Source organism: Lissotriton helveticus, chromosome 12, assembly GCF_964261635.1.
Source record: "Lissotriton helveticus chromosome 12, aLisHel1.1, whole genome shotgun sequence".
NCBI lineage: Eukaryota > Metazoa > Chordata > Amphibia > Caudata > Salamandridae > Lissotriton > Lissotriton helveticus.
Window position 1 is genome coordinate 829,811,232 of NC_136073.1, and position 16,054 is coordinate 829,827,285.

Here is a 16,054-nt window from a genome sequence, read left to right on the forward strand (position 1 = left end):
GCATTTGACCAGAATTACATTTCAACGGGTTTGACCTGCCCAAATTTAGCTTTAGTGGTCGGTAAAATCTGGCAACGTTTTTTTTAGCATTATCGTCTCACTCAAAGAACAGTTATATACATTGGCATTAAAACTCTTGATACATAGAAGGGAAGAAATAAAGAAGGAAAGAGGAACATACAGGGGGAGAAAACTGAGAAAAAAATGTAAAATCACAAGTGAATTGTTCCAGTTGGACAAAGTTTTGATTTTAATTTTATTCAATTCATGTTTTTTTTTATAGCACGTGCTCCATTTCAAAGTTGTTTTGGAGCTGGTCCCGGCAGCTGTGGGAAAGGGGAGCACGCGCAGCCCTGATATCTGAGGTGGAGGGTTTGAAATACTGTGGCACCTCCAATGGCAGAGCATAAGTTGGTTGCCATCCATATTTCGAATTTAAGGAAGTCTTCTCAAGTTGGAGGGGATTGAGTCCTAAATGTTGGTATCCTGTTTTGGGAGTCATCTTTCACAGAAGGACCTATTTTTAGCTGGCTGAAAGACTAGTCCTAGTCACTCAATCCTATGCAACAGAGGATGCTAATTGGGGTCTGTCTCATCTCCTTCCCCTCTGGTGGATCATAGATGTCTGGCCAGACTATAGAGGTGGAAGATCTCAGTGATGTGTCTGGGGAACATACATGTAGATGCTTGTTTAATAGGTATAGTGACTTGCAGTATGCAGAACAGACACAGGTGGGATGGAGCAATGGGGTCAGGGCATTGCTGTTCAGGGATGGCATCAAAGCATAAGTAAGGGTACTTTGGAGTTGGCCAGTGGACTTGGATTGAAGTTCCTTATGCATGAAGTCGCTACAAGGAACATGAATGTCTTGAGAGGTAGTGTCGAGTGATATAATATCCTCTATAGTGGTTAGCACAGATCGGATACGCTATTCTTGAATTACAACTGTCCCTTTAGACCACGAGTTAGCATGAACAGTCAAAATATGGAGATGGATTTACTTAAGATTAGCACAAGCACACATTACTTCTATTAACATGCTATCCTATTTGATCTTACTTAATACCAGGATGATGTGTTTGGTACATTTATGGAAATGTATTTGATACAACTGCAGGATTTAAGGGACGCTGAACTTTTAAAACGTACTTTTTGAGAGAGATGATACACATGCAAACTCTTAATAATGGCTGAATATATTTTAAGAATAGGGAGTATGTAAACTGAGTACTTTGGGGGCAATATGCTTTTCTACTTGTTGATTAGTGTACCATTTTAATGTATAGTCTGACAAGTTACTGACATGATGCATAGCCAACCAGCACATCACGACACTCATTTTATTTTGAAACATATCAGAGAAATCTCTACATTTTCTCATAATATATTTTTGAAATGATGTGTGCCTCCAATTTCCCAACATTTTTGGTTTAGGATTATATCCAATTTAAAAACATTGCCTCCCTACAATCCTTATTGTCTGTCGGGGAGGGTGAGTGGAGGTGCTTTGCGGCGAAGGCAGCAAGTTGTTTGGGGGTGTGTGAGAAATTGGATTGTTGGTTGATTGAGGTGTGAACCCTGGTCAAGCAACAGCCACATTTCCTTGCAGTGTGAACCACAAAAAGTCACTAAATTACCCTGGTCTTTACCCTGGGTAGCTCGGCACAAAAAGCCGTTAGTCTTAACTTAGAGTCAGTGTTTAAAGCATTTATGCAGCACACAATCAGTAATAAAGTGAAAACACAACACAAGAAAAATACCAAACCAATTTAGAAAAATAGAGTACATTTTAATACATGATTTGACACCAAAACGGCAAACATCCAATTGATAGAACCAGAGTTATGAATCTCTTTATGTTTTTAGTAAAAGCTAGCACCTAGAAAATCAAAGCGCCAAAAGCGGCCATCTAGTTGCGCGACACCAGGTCAAAGTAGAAAGTTGAGCAGGTTGGTCCTGGTCTCCTGGCTATCAGAGCACTTTCTACTCAAATTTTGTCTAAGTCCACAGTTTTGGAAATTGGCCATCTGGGCATCTTAAGCACCTCAACCAAGGGTCCAGGACTGGTGGGACACCTTTTGGGGGCTCACGACCCACTCAGAATGGGTACAGGTGCGGGTTCAAGATGGTGGGAGCCTTTTACGTCCCCGTGGCTCTGAACAGGAGGCCAGAAATCTAGCCCGTGGAGTCACTGCTGGTAGTCCTGGGTGCAGGTGAAGAGGCAGGGCTCAACTGCACGGCTGGCATCTGAGGTTTCACAGCAAGCGCCAGGCAGAAAAGTAGTCCTTTCGGTCACAGCAGCAGGCAGTCCTCTGAGAGTCCTCCTGCAGGTCCAGTAGTGAACAGAAGAGTTAGTGTCTGAGGTACTTCTTTTATAACCTGGTGCCCTGGTCCTGTAAGGTGGGAGAAGCTTCTAGACAGTGGCTTTGAAGAGTATGGACTTTCCTGCCTCCCCTGCCCAGGCTCCAAGCTGACTGAAGTGATATGCAGGGTCGTTAGGCCCTTTATGTGGAGGCAGAGCACAGGCTATTCAGTTGTAAGTGGGGCTGTGCTCTGCTCCACCCCCCCCATCCTGCCTGCAGATGGCTTATTGAGTCACACCGAATCCCTCTATTGTGTGACTGGAAGGAATACACAAAGTCTAACTGTCAGCTACACCCAGTCATGTGTCCCAAGACAGGCTGCAGGCATTAATAAAGGTTCTTTTAAACAATAGAACTGTCACAGAAATATAGGAGTTGTGAGAATTGCTTGTGGGGTTACCAAATAATAGGGAAATAGATAGAAATTTATATATGAAATGAATAAACAATGTATAAGCATAAAAACACCAGTGTTAGGAGCATAAACATGAGCAGGTTCATTGATTTAACCGATTGTCATTGTATACCTTTTAGATGTGCTTGTAATGAACAATGTCCTGAAGAAGGTGCAAGATTGTGTAGATCACCGAAACGCCGCGTCGACAATTTGTTTGTTTACTATTAACTGTAGTGTGACCAAGAAAAACATTTTTTGTTTTTTTTTAGCAATAAATTGTGAAATTGAATGTTTTTCACTAAAGATGTTTTTATAATTGTGACTAATTGTTTTCAAATGATGCATAACATGATTCCAGTACTGCACTGATATTTTAACAAGACCTTTAATAAATAATTGAAATTTTAAGCTCATGTGTGATAATGTGCCCCTGTTGAATAATTGTTACAAAGAGTTTTGTAAATTTGGTAACCTGCGCAAAGACTTTCTTCACACTGAAGGATAGGTCGCTATACAGTTTAGCGACTTGCCAGGATTTAAGCTTTCTAAAAGTGCCATTTTCAAAATACTAATGAAAAATCCAACTCTACCATTGTATTGTATTGTATTGTAATTGCATTTATATAGCGCTTACTACCCCTGACGAGGCGTCAAAGCGCTTTTTCGGCGGGTAGCACGCTACTCCGGGACCCACAGAGGATTAGTGTTGAATTAGTATAGTGAAACATGCAAGTACATTTTAAGTGGTGGATAAGTTAATCAGTTATTTGGATTTGGAATGATAGCAGAAGGATAGAGTAGGACAAAGGTTCGTATTTATCTATCGCTCGCTTGTTGACGCATGCTATTCAGGGAGCCTATAGAGGATTAGTGGTGAATTAATATGGTGAAATATGAGGTAATTTCAGTGGTGGATATTAGTCTGTTACTTGGAGTGAGAAGGATAGCGGATGGATAAAAGGGGAAGAAAGATTTGCATTCATATAGCACTTGTTACCCCTAATGGGCGTTGAAGCGCTTTTCTGGCGAGTAGCACGCCACTCCGGAACCCATAAAGGATTAGTGTTGAAAATTAGTATAGTATAAATATGAAGTAATTTGAGTAGTAGATATGTTATTCAGTTATTTAGGCAGTATATTAGTATAGTTGAATATGGAATTTGAGAAGTGAAACATGTTAGTCTGTTAATTTTTATTGAAAAAAGGATAGTGGAGGGATAAAAGAGTAAAAGATTTTTTTTATATATATATATATATTAGTAGTAGGAAGAGGCTTTTGGATGAGTAAAAAGGAGTTTTGGAGGGGAGGAGTCAGAGGGGAGAGTGTATTGCTGTATTTGTCGTTGTGGATGGTATGGGCTGGGTATTGTTAAATGAGAATAAGGGCAGCATTTCTGGCCCTAGTCCCGACCAGGCTCGAACAGGCCCAAACAGGCAACTACCCTTGTCCTCTACACCCTTACAGGCCCAAACAGGCAACTACCCTTGTCCTCTACACCCTTACAGGCCCAAACAGGCAACTACCCTTGTCCTCTACACCCTTAGCCTCGACGCCCGGGCTGAGACGCCCTAAGCCTGGCATTTTTTGTAGCCCTAGTAATCAGGTGACCCCTTCAGCCAATGGGAACCCTAGCCCTAACACTATCCAATCACAACACTAGCCCTAGCATCTAGAACCAATAGGAGACCAGGACCTTGCAGCCAATCTTAACCCTAGTCCAAGTATCCATTCATTTAAAAAACCCTGATCTCTACGTCCAATAAAGGCCCTAGCCCCATCAGTAGTCCCAACCCAAGTCAAAGCAGCCACTGGTACAGGTAGCCCTAGTCCCTACTTCCAATAGAAAGCCTAACCCTACTCTTAGTCCCACAACTGGTCCAACAACCAATCACACCAGAAACCCTAATCACTACTTCCAATTAAAGCTCTAACCCTAGCCCTAGTCCCAACCCTGCAATGATAGAATCACAGACCGAGAAACCAATCAGAACCCTCAAATACCCAACCAATGAGGACATTAACCCTAACCCAATAGAAATACCTGGTACAACCACCAATCAGTGTACACATGTGCCAACCACTAGCACACCATATAAGGTCCCAGCAACCTCAGACAAGGTTTGCTGGCCAGGGAGTTGGAAGCTGTTTGCTCCTGTTCAGAATCTCCTAGGAGACAGACAGGCTCAATCCACAAATTTGGACTTCAGCAGGTAAAGGCTTCACTAACTCGAAATCTAACAATACTGATTGAATAAAGCTTTACTCCCCCTGCTGGCCAAAAAACGAAGTGCACAGGCCCCAGTAAATACAGTTTCAACAGCTCACAGAAGCACCCTCTGATGTAGAAAATCCCTGTTGCTGGGAGGGGGGGAGGGGGGAGGCAGGGGGGCTGGCCTCACTGGCTTGTGAACACAAAATGGAGGCTGGGGGTGCACTGTTTGAGCACACAGGCCTAAGCACAGAGCAAAGGAGAAATTTGGAGGGAAAACTGATTTGTCACCAAGGAATTAGAGGGGCAAACTACAGAGGTTGGACTGCAAATCCCACAATTCAACACACTAAATGAAGGCAATCATGGGCAGGGAAAACCACACATTTAAAACACAACACAGGTGATAAAATATGCAATTACAGGCAGGCTAAAACTACAAATTTTAAACTGTAACAACCACAGGCATAGACAGTAAGCACAGAAAGTGAAAATCGTTTTTTAAACAGCTTTTTGTCTTGGGAAGAGACAGCACTAGTCTGTCTCCTTACCACTTCCTGGACTCTGCTCACTGCAATCTGGGCCACATGTAGGCTGCAACTCACAAGATGGAGGAGAATGATTTGGGGGTGCACCAAGCAAGGCCTTAGGGGCCTGGGCTGGTGTGAGGGGAGGGCTCAGACTTGCCTGGTAGCTGAATAGCCAATGGTCTGCTGGCCTGGGGGCGGGGTTTGGGGAGCTGCTTGCTCCTGTTCAGAATCTCCTAGGAGACAGACAGGCTCAATCCACAAATTTGGACTTCAGCAGGTAAAGGCTTCACTAACTCGAAATCTAACAATACTGATTGAATAAAGCTTTACTCCCCCTGCTGGCCAAAAAACGAAGTGCACAGGCCCCAGTAAATACAGTTTCAACAGCTCACAGAAGCACCCTCTGATGTAGAAAATCCCTGTTGCTGGGAGGGGGGGAGGGGGGAGGCAGGGGGGCTGGCCTCACTGGCTTGTGAACACAAAATGGAGGCTGGGGGTGCACTGTTTGAGCACACAGGCCTAAGCACAGAGCAAAGGAGAAATTTGGAGGGAAAACTGATTTGTCACCAAGGAATTAGAGGGGCAAACTACAGAGGTTGGACTGCAAATCCCACAATTCAACACACTAAATGAAGGCAATCATGGGCAGGGAAAACCACACATTTAAAACACAACACAGGTGATAAAATATGCAATTACAGGCAGGCTAAAACTACAAATTTTAAACTGTAACAACCACAGGCATAGACAGTAAGCACAGAAAGTGAAAATCGTTTTTAAACAGCTTTTTGTCTTGGGAAGAGACAGCACTAGTCTGTCTCCTTACCACTTCCTGGACTCTGCTCACTGCAATCTGGGCCACATGTAGGCTGCAACTCACAAGATGGAGGAAATTAAAGAGGGATTATCTTTACAATTTCATAGGTACCAAGCATGGTATATCTACATGCTCCCAATTAGGAATTACAGCTTATTATATGTAATAAGGAATCCCCAAGGTTGTGTTATGGGAGTGTATGCCTCACAGTAGTGAAAAACACATTTAGGAGTTATTCACTACCAGGACATGTAAACCCTAAAAGTACATGTCCAACCTTTTAATTACACATCACCCTGCCCTATGGGCTACAGAGGGCAACCTTAGAAGTGACTTATATGTACTAAAAGGCTAGTTTAAAGTTTCGCTAGTGGGTTTAAATGCCAAGTCGACATGACAGTGGAACATTGCATTCAGGCTGAAATGGCAGGCCTTGGACATGATTTAGAGGGCTACTTAAATGGGCGGCACAATAGGTGCTGCAGGTCCACTGGTAACATTTAATTTACAAGCCCTGGGTATATGATATACCACTCTAGAGGAGACTTATATGTCAATTACATTTGCCAAATTGATGTATGCCAATCAAGCCATGTTTAGGGAAATGAGCAAGCACTTTAGCACTGGTTAGCAGTAGTAAAGTGCACAGACTCCTAAGACCAACAAAACCTAAATCCAGCAAAAATTGGATGTAAGTAGGGGAAAAGTTTGGGGGGAAGACCACTCTAAGGCTGACATGTCTAACAAGATTGTTTATTGTCCACAGAGGAAATGTCTATGACTTATACTGTCATATCATGGACAGATGATAATTATTCTCAAATGTCAATAAAAATGTATTCAATTCTAAAATGTTCGCCTCATAGACCCAATGGATTTCGGGCAATTGCATCCCTTTAGAATGTAGAAAGTATAACCTAACCTAACAAGTATCTTGGTGAGGTGTGTTTAGTGCTGGCTGTGAGGGAATTTAGGTCACGGGTAAGAAGACGTTGGGTGACCACATCAGTGGATTGAGCCCTTTACTGCTTGGAGGGCGATATAGAATTGTTTTCATATTATACGTTTAAGAAATATATACATTAGAGCTATTCCAGTGCTGTTCTACGAATTTAGAGACCTTTCAGGAATCTGGCTATAGAATGAAAGGATGAAATTAGGAATTTGAAATAATGGGATCGGTGGGTTGGTTGCTTTGTTTCTTCACATTGTTGCCGTAAGGACTCTTTGAGAATCTTATTGCCCACTGTTCCCGTGCTTGCACAGCTCCCGGCTCTAATACTCTGCAGTGCTCCTGGCTTAAGACATTAATTCATACTCTGTTTCTGGAAATACATCATCTAAAAGGCTATTGATTTTACAAGGTGCACTGAATCAATAAGTATGACAACAATAGCAACTATTTCTATTGCACACACTACAAATTGAATTATCCAGCAGCAGGTTTTACTATTTCCTGTCTCAGTGATCTCTGGTCTAAATGGACCTTATGGCAATGTTATAGTTTTTCTTTTCTGCAAGGAAGGGTCTGTGAGACTGCGGGCTAACTAGCCAGGGTAGATGGAGAGTACAGTAGGATGAGAGACAGAGGGCGGAACATTGGGGCATATTTACATGAAAATGGCGCAACACAGTGCCACACGCGATTTTGCTGCGCCGAGATGCGTCATTTTCATAATGCAGGGATGCGCCATATTAACAAGACTATGGCACAACCCTGTGCTCACCCCTGTGCTAAAAAAGCTGCGTAGCGCCAACGCAAGCACCCTTGCACCCTGCTTTGCAAGTTTATTGTGCTGGTGCAGGAAGGGATACCTCGCTGCCCAAAACAATCATTGATGGCATTTTGCAGCACTCATAGAGCAACAAAATAAGGAGAAATAAAATTATTTCTCCTTGTTGTCCCATATTAACACCTCCTTTAGAAAGGCATTCGTTTTTGGTGCTGCCTCAGAGTTACAGATCCCTGTGAATCTGGAGCAGTGCCAAAAAGCCATGGGTGTACTGGGAACGCCCACATCATCACCCATTTTTCTTTTTTTTAGAAACATTTTGTATTAAATTTCTCAGATTCACAGCAACACCCATTACATGCCCCTTTCCCGCTGAAAACTGCGTTGCAGAGGGCCATATTTGCAAGGCTGTGTTAAGCCATGCGAAGGGGCCCAGCACGGCCTTTTAAATATGGACTAGAATACAGCGCCACCGGAGCATAAAAGAATGATGCTCCGTTGGCGCTATGGGCTTGTAAATATGCCCCAGAGGTTCCTGCAGATTCCTTAGAGCTCGGAGACCCAGTTTTCAAGAGACCCCTCTGGCTTAAGGCACTTTGATATCTGTGAGATGCTGGAATGTCTGGACCATCTCATTCAGTGTGAGAAAGAGAGAGATACAAAAAGCTCTAATGGGACCACTCCAGTGCAGAAGAAGTGAGAGAGAGAGATGAAGAAAGAGGGAGAAAGTTGAATGAGGTGGAGTGAGAGAGAATAACAACTAGAGGAAGAGAGCCATAACAAAGGAAGCGAGAGCCATTTCTTTTTGAAACGTGAACCATTGATGGAGTGCAAATGAGAGACTTCAAAAACAGGGAGAATCTGAGCCAATAAAAGTGAGAACGATGGAGCAAGATAGAGTCACTGAAAGAGAGGGAGACTGAGCGAATGAATTCGAATAAGACTGCGCCAGGGAAGCAGCTACGCTTGGTGCAGCTGGTTTAGTGGCACCAGGGCTTAGGGTCACAAAAGGCCCACTGAACTCTGATAATTGCTGAATGTTACTACCCCAACAGCTCTCAAAGGGGCCATTTTCATTGCTTGCACCAGGACCCATGATCTCCTTGTTACTCTACACAACTGCGCTTATAAGGAGAGCAGTCGCGCAACACAAAATGATGAGGCCCTCTGCACAATATGTTCAGGGGCTCCACTGCGCATGTCTCTGTGACCCCGTTAGAGCATGGTGAAGAGGCAGGCATGAGCTCAGTTACTGCAGGACTTCACTCCTGACCTGGACTGTGAGCTCTGGTTCAGTCACCTCTCCAAAAGTTTTGGATTCTAATTTTAAATCATTAGCACAAAACAGTTTAAAAATGGCAGCCATCTAAAAAGATTTAGAAATCAAGCAATGCAAAACAAAAAGGCTGGTAATAAATGGCAAGCCAGTTAGCTTTGCCAATGCTTGTTGTTTTTTCTTCTCTCCTAAGAGTATGGTAGGTGCCCAAAGAATGATTTAAAGAGCATCAGAATGTGTGCCTGCTGCTGACTGCAGGCAGCTTCTGTAAAAGCATCCCATGAACGCCAGCTATGAGTACCTGGTACTGTTGACTGCCTTTACAGTGGTGTAATGGTTTCTACAAGCGATCTGGTCCGTAAGACGCTTACCCATCAGTGCAACATTCACATCATGGCATCGCTTAACAAAACAAGAAAACAGGCCTTGTGTGTATTGGAATGCTGACCTGCATTGTTGAGGACAGAGTTAATTGATGAATAAGTGGCCGGGCAGTTTGGCAGGAATAGTGAGTCTCCCTCAAACAGGAAAAGGCTACTCTGAAGTATTTGAAAACTTCTTGCCACATCATCCTGTGGCGGCAAGATGGCAACTCCATGCATTGTCTGTCAGCTTACACAGATCCTAAGCTTGACACCTGACATTTGGGAGTAGGAACCAATCCCTAGTAATTGTTTTTTGCAGATTTGCAAGCAAAGTGTGGTCAAACTTTCATTGAAGGGAAAGGATCTCCCACTCCTTTTTACAGTTCTGAGAATTCCTTTTAGATTCTAGAGAGAGCACAAGCACTGTCCAAACCTGTTCATGAGTATCTTTTTAAGGATCTAGAGCATGGGTACTCACAAACTTTCTCTCGGGGGCCACATTTACAGTGTGGTTTGTGTCTGCGGGCCGCACTGGCGGGGGCGGGGCTTGAGCAAACAAAACGGTGACCATGAGGTTGAACACAGGTCCCTGCAGTGGACGCCTTCGTCCACTGAGCCACCAGACTTGGCATACACACATCTCTCTCTCTCTCTCTCTCTCTCTCTCTCTATCTCTCAGTCTCCCTTCCCCTCTCTCTCTCTCCCTCTCTCTATCTCTCAGTCTCCCTCCCTCTCTCTATCTCTCTCCTCTCTCACCCTCTCTCCCTCCCTCTCTCCCTGTCTCCCTCTGTCTCACTCACTCTGACTATCTCACTCCCTCTCTCTCCCTGTCTCTCCCTGTCTCCCTCTCTCTCCCTTACTCTGTCTCCCTCTCTCTGTCTCCCTCCGTCTGTCTCCCTCTCTCTGTATGCCTCCTCCCTTTGTCTTTCTCCCTCTCCCTCCCTCCCCCTCCCTCTCTCTGTCTCCCTCCTCCCTCTGTCTGTCTCCCTCCCTCTCCCTCTGTCTCCCTCCCTCTGTCTCTATCTGTCTGTCTCCCTCCCTCTGTCTCCATCTGTCTGCCTCCCTCCCTCTGTCTGTCACCCTCTCCCTCCCTCTGTCTCCCTCCTCCCTCTGTCTGTCTCCCTCCCTCTGTCTGTCTCCCTCCTCCCTCTGTCTGTCTCCCTCCCTCTGTCTGTCTCCCTCTGTCTGTCACCCTCTGTCTCCCTTACTCTATCTCCCTCTCCCTTTCTCTGTCTCCCTCTCTCTGTCTCGCTCTCCCTCCCTTTCCCTCCCTCCCTCCCTCTCCCTCTGTCTCCCTCCCTTTCCCTCCCTCCCTCTCCCTCTGTCTCCCTCCCTCTACCTCCCTCTCTCACCCTCTGTCACCTCACCCCGCGTGTGTGTCAGCCCGGGCTGAGATAGCTTCTCGGCACACACACACACAGCCACACCCGAGCACTTCACAGGACTTTAAAAGACCATTTGCATGTTAATGAGGCTTTGTTGTATTTCACCTCTTCTTAGCACCCCTGCATCTCCACTCTGACTATTAATGGAATCGCTCGGCCCCCACAGAGCAGCAGAGTATCTCAGAGTCGCGCTGCTGCAACGGCAGTGCTTGCAGACACTCTTTAAAACATTTTTTTAAAATCACGGGTATGATGTCTGCAAGGTCCATGGGCCGCCAAGGAAGGACAGCCAGTGGGCCGCTGGCGGCCCACTGGCTGTACTATGAGTACCCCTGATCTAGAGGATCTCCAAACCCGTACGGACAGATGAACATCGGCCAACCAGTACACCGAAGAGCAGATGTTCGACCGAGTTCTGGGGCCAAAATAAAAGATCTGGACCAATAGATGTTAATTCATTAGCTCTTGCTTCATTTGCAGGAATACTTCCTGATATGTCATTGGTAAAACACTGTTTTGTTAAATTAAAAACACTACGATTATCAATCAATTATATAGGGTCACTCATGGATAACATTGGTTTAACCTTGTTATCAAAATGCAAGTGTAACTTTCTGGGAGATTCTTTTCAATCTGTAGTCGTGTTCTAGTTAATGTGATGAATTATTCTTATTCATTACCTATTTTTCTGCCTTCTAGGAGCCCTATGATGGATTGCCAAGTGGTGAAGGCGGAAGCCTGGCGGAAGATGAACTTGTCACTCAGATGATGGACAGTGGTGGGGCTGTGAAGTTTGGCTGGATAAAGGGAGTGCTGGTAAGCCAAATTATTGTTTCTTGTACTCATACATCCACTAATGTCACTTTAAAAATAGTAAAACCAAAAATCTAGGTATTTTGTAATTTAGAGTATTGTTTAATCTTATATTTTTAAAAGTCTCTACAATTATATACACTCATGTATGCAATCAGAGACACACATATATATGTTTTCTTGTGCTTGTTTATTTGTTTATGCATTTGCCTAGTACAAGAATCATCTGAAAGCATTGGTGTGCAGTACATTTAACAAGGATCAAAACCTTAAAGTTAAATGGGGAAAGATGAGGTGCAATGGCCAGAGTTGCCTAGTTTGGAACTGAAGAACAAGGTTCGAGTCTCGGTGTAGGCTGAACATCTTGTGTTGAGGGCAACTCACTTAGTCTCTCTGTGCCTACAGAAAAAAACCTTAAAGATAATATTTAATGACTACAACAATGTAACACTTCAGATATCCTTTTGTTAAGGTAGTGTTAGCAATTAGAAATGATTTCAACTGGTTGTATTTTACTTGTTTGCGCAAATCCTGTTCCCCAGTTGTACCTCAAGATTCACAAAACATTTGGTATTAAAATTACATTAGTTTTAACTGTTTTAATTTTTCAAGTGCAGTGTGCCGAATATTTGGGCAGAAGGTCCTCCAAAGTGTTTATAAAACAACTTTAAATTTCAGAATCATATGTGCTCTGTTCAAAATAGCATTAAGTTCTTGACTTATCTTAAAGTATAGCTGCAGAATACACTAAGATAGCCATAAGAATTAACTTCCCCAATATTGCAAACATGTATTCACTTTCTATAGCTCGTTTTCTGTGTCCCAATTTTAAATATGTTAATATACTTTAGATTTAACACCAGATGGCTCTCAGTTTTATAAATGTTCTGTAAATTTATTAATTGTTGTAGACCAATCGCAGTTGGTGAAGATGGAATAAATCATGGACATACATCATAAGACTTAGAGAATACTACCTCAGTTGGAGAGTTAAACATTAATATTCTAAAGAATGAGTGGTGATACTTCTATGTAAAGTTTGAAGAATTTGGGAACCAACTGTTTAAGGTTATTTGCCACAGGAATTATACTAGTGCCAGCACCACTATTTCAAAAGCATGCCACCAATTGATAAATACCCCTCTGTAATATGATATGAAGTTGCATCCAATATGGGGGCCGAGCCAAGGATTATCCCCATAGATGAATGTTATTCATTTCATTTGGTCTCTTGCTGGCGAAGTACGATTCACTCCTTCTCGGCAACTTCAGGGAGAATCCACATTGGATCTCAGTGGTATCGGCCATTTAGCTGAACCATCTAGGGGTTATCCATTGCCTCAGCCCCCATATTGGATGCAACACCATACCTTACTTACAGAGGTGTACTTATCAATTACATGAGATTCCCTTTCTCAATACTATGGGACAGTTTTACTTTGGATTAGTCTGATCAATACTCACAGTTGGATCAGAGTGCCTAGGATTAGGCTGCCACACACCTAGACCAGGCTGTTTTCTGTTAGCCCTGATGAAGACCCTTGGTGATGTTTGGTATTAACACACAACTTAAATGGGTCAAAACATCGATAATAGCAATAGGTGTTTTGTATCAATGTCTCGCATACTTCACTACCAAGAAATGAGAATATATGCCTGAACATACATATGTGTTTTCAACAGACGCCCAACGGAGTCATTTATGTATTTTATGTTCAATTGTTTATTGTCCTGCATATTCAATGTTTTTCATGTTTGATACACTTTGTCCAATATTTTATTTTGTTATTGTATGTTATAATACAGTCCTGTGTGTCTTCTAGATATGTCATTATCTGAGTTGGTCCACGATATATGATTGATAATATACAGTGCTTTCATACATTTTTGTGTCAGTTTTATTTTCTATGCATTTGTTGTACCATTCAATTGGCAATTCCTAGTCGATCAGGAGATAAATAAGGTTCTTTATGAAGAAATATAGCACTTGAGGTATTTTTGTCATTCCCCGCAATACCTAGTCTAAGTGGTTGAATCGTGTATGTGGTAACTCTCTCACAGCCTGTTTTAGTGAAATGTATCCTTGTGAGATATTTTATGAATTACTTGTTATTTATATGCTTTTATGATTTGTTCATCAAATAGAATAAAGTTTACTAAATGAAAAAAAAATATATATAGCACTTCCCTATAGAACCAATTGTTGTTACATTCCCCGGGATAGAGATTTAAGCAGTTGTGCACGGCCTTTCTGGCAAGACAGCCTAAAAGTATTTTGTTGTCAGCTGTAGAGCAGCCGAACATGCAGCGTGTTTGATCAGTTGTTAGCAACTAATTTAACAGTCTTGTAGATGGTTTAAAGTTTGGTAGAAGGATTACACTGTGTGGTTTGTGACCAAGAGCCACTCCTATTTAAAAAGAAATAACTTTTATTTGACTGAGTGCTTTTGAGGCGATTAACAATTTGACTCTAATCTTTCACCAGGTGAGATGCCTTCTTAACATTTGGGGAGTGATGCTATTCATGAGGTTGTCTTGGATTGTTGGCCAAGCAGGCATTGGTGAGTCTAAGTCTCGGACTAGGTGTGTTATCCCTTCTGTTTCTAGCAAAATCCTATTACAATACATCATTACACCATTGCTCCTTCTGGTATTAGGTGCTGACATGACAATGTTTATGCTTGTTTACTCAGACTATTGAAGTTCATGATTGTAATATGCTCCCCTGCTCCCTTTTTAGATTATTTAAGGAACTATAAAATGTACAGAAGAATTTAGCTATGGTGTTTTTTCTCATTCGTAGGACCATTAATCACTTTGTAATTAATCTTGGAGAATAATCTAGTGTTAATTAGTTTTTGGTTCCTTATTCCCTATTTTTAATTCCAACTTAACAGCACAGCTGTATGCAAAACAATCCTTTAAAATACACATAGCATTGACTTTGGCTCCACCCAGAGTACTCTTATTCTCTAACTTCATGCTATAGGCTATTCCATGTATCATTCCAAATTCTAGTGGAATACACAAGGGACTTTGTTAGATCTGAAAAGTACAGTCAATCATCATGCTGTTTGCCAAATTGAATTCTTTATTTCTAAAATGTATTCTATACTAGAATTACTTCTTTTCTAAACCATTTCCCTGCAATGGTAAGGCCAATGGGGTAGGCATTGAAATAATAAATAGCATTTGTTGATGAAAAAGGTGTGAGCAGAGTCTGTGATTTTATGTGTTTACGTGCATTGAGATATTAAATACACACCCATTGCCTTTGTCAATCCTTGCTCTTAGTTGTTGTTCCATTAACAGCTTTTAAAATTATTGGGCCTGATTTTTGTTTTGATGGCCATTACATCCCCCCAAACTGAAGGACTGCAGTATGTCCAAATTTTGAGATGACCTTGACCCAGAGGTCAAGTCCCTACCTTGATGGGACCCACTAGCATGGTGGTTCCCTTCATAGAACAAAAGGTTTGGTGGACACCCACTGTTGATTTTGACGTCCATCCACCAAATTCTTACCATTCTTCCATCCACCATACTCTCAGCAAACTCCAAAGGTGGTAAACAGGAACTGTGTGAGGGTGGAATAGAGGCACAGAGTGTCATCAAGACCAGGGAGCCTTGATTTAGAGAAACCTCAATATTTAGCTGTGCCAGAAATGAGCTTCCAAGCAAGACTTCGTACACCTTGCACTTACCTTATTCACACATTGGTTCCCACAGCTCATGCTACACATGGCCTCATGTAAGAAGATCATCATATTGTTTCCAATTAAGAATGTATTCTGTGATGTGATATGTAGTGATGTCATGGCATGCGATGTTATGTTATGTTATTTTATGTCATGTTATGTTATGGTAACTGAGGTTTGTACAGTCGGTCTGGAATGACTTCCTTCTTCACTACAGGAAATGAAAGGCTCCCATTGATAAGACGGCCTATATTTTTCATACGGATCTATGTCTAATAATTGAGATTCTCCTCAACTTCAAACCATCTGTAGCACAGCCTCTATTGAATAGAATGCGGCATTACATTATTCATTTTATAGGAAGAGGTGGCAAACATATGTTTGAACTGCAAACATCTCTTGGAACATCCCTGCCATATCTCATTTGTCATGTAAATGTTTTGTGCAAGATTTATAACTTGCAACT

The 16,054-nt window shown here is 42.4% G+C and overlaps 1 protein-coding gene across 1 annotated transcript in view; it reads left to right on the top strand.

The window, feature by feature from the left end:
- LOC144797845 (solute carrier family 12 member 2-like) overlaps positions 1-16,054 on the top strand; it is a 157,528-nt gene that overhangs the window by 20,493 nt on the left and 120,981 nt on the right. Inside the window, 2 exon segments of the mRNA XM_078668653.1 lie at positions 11,777-11,893; positions 14,376-14,451. Coding sequence (XP_078524779.1) covers positions 11,777-11,893; positions 14,376-14,451 — 193 coding nt within the window.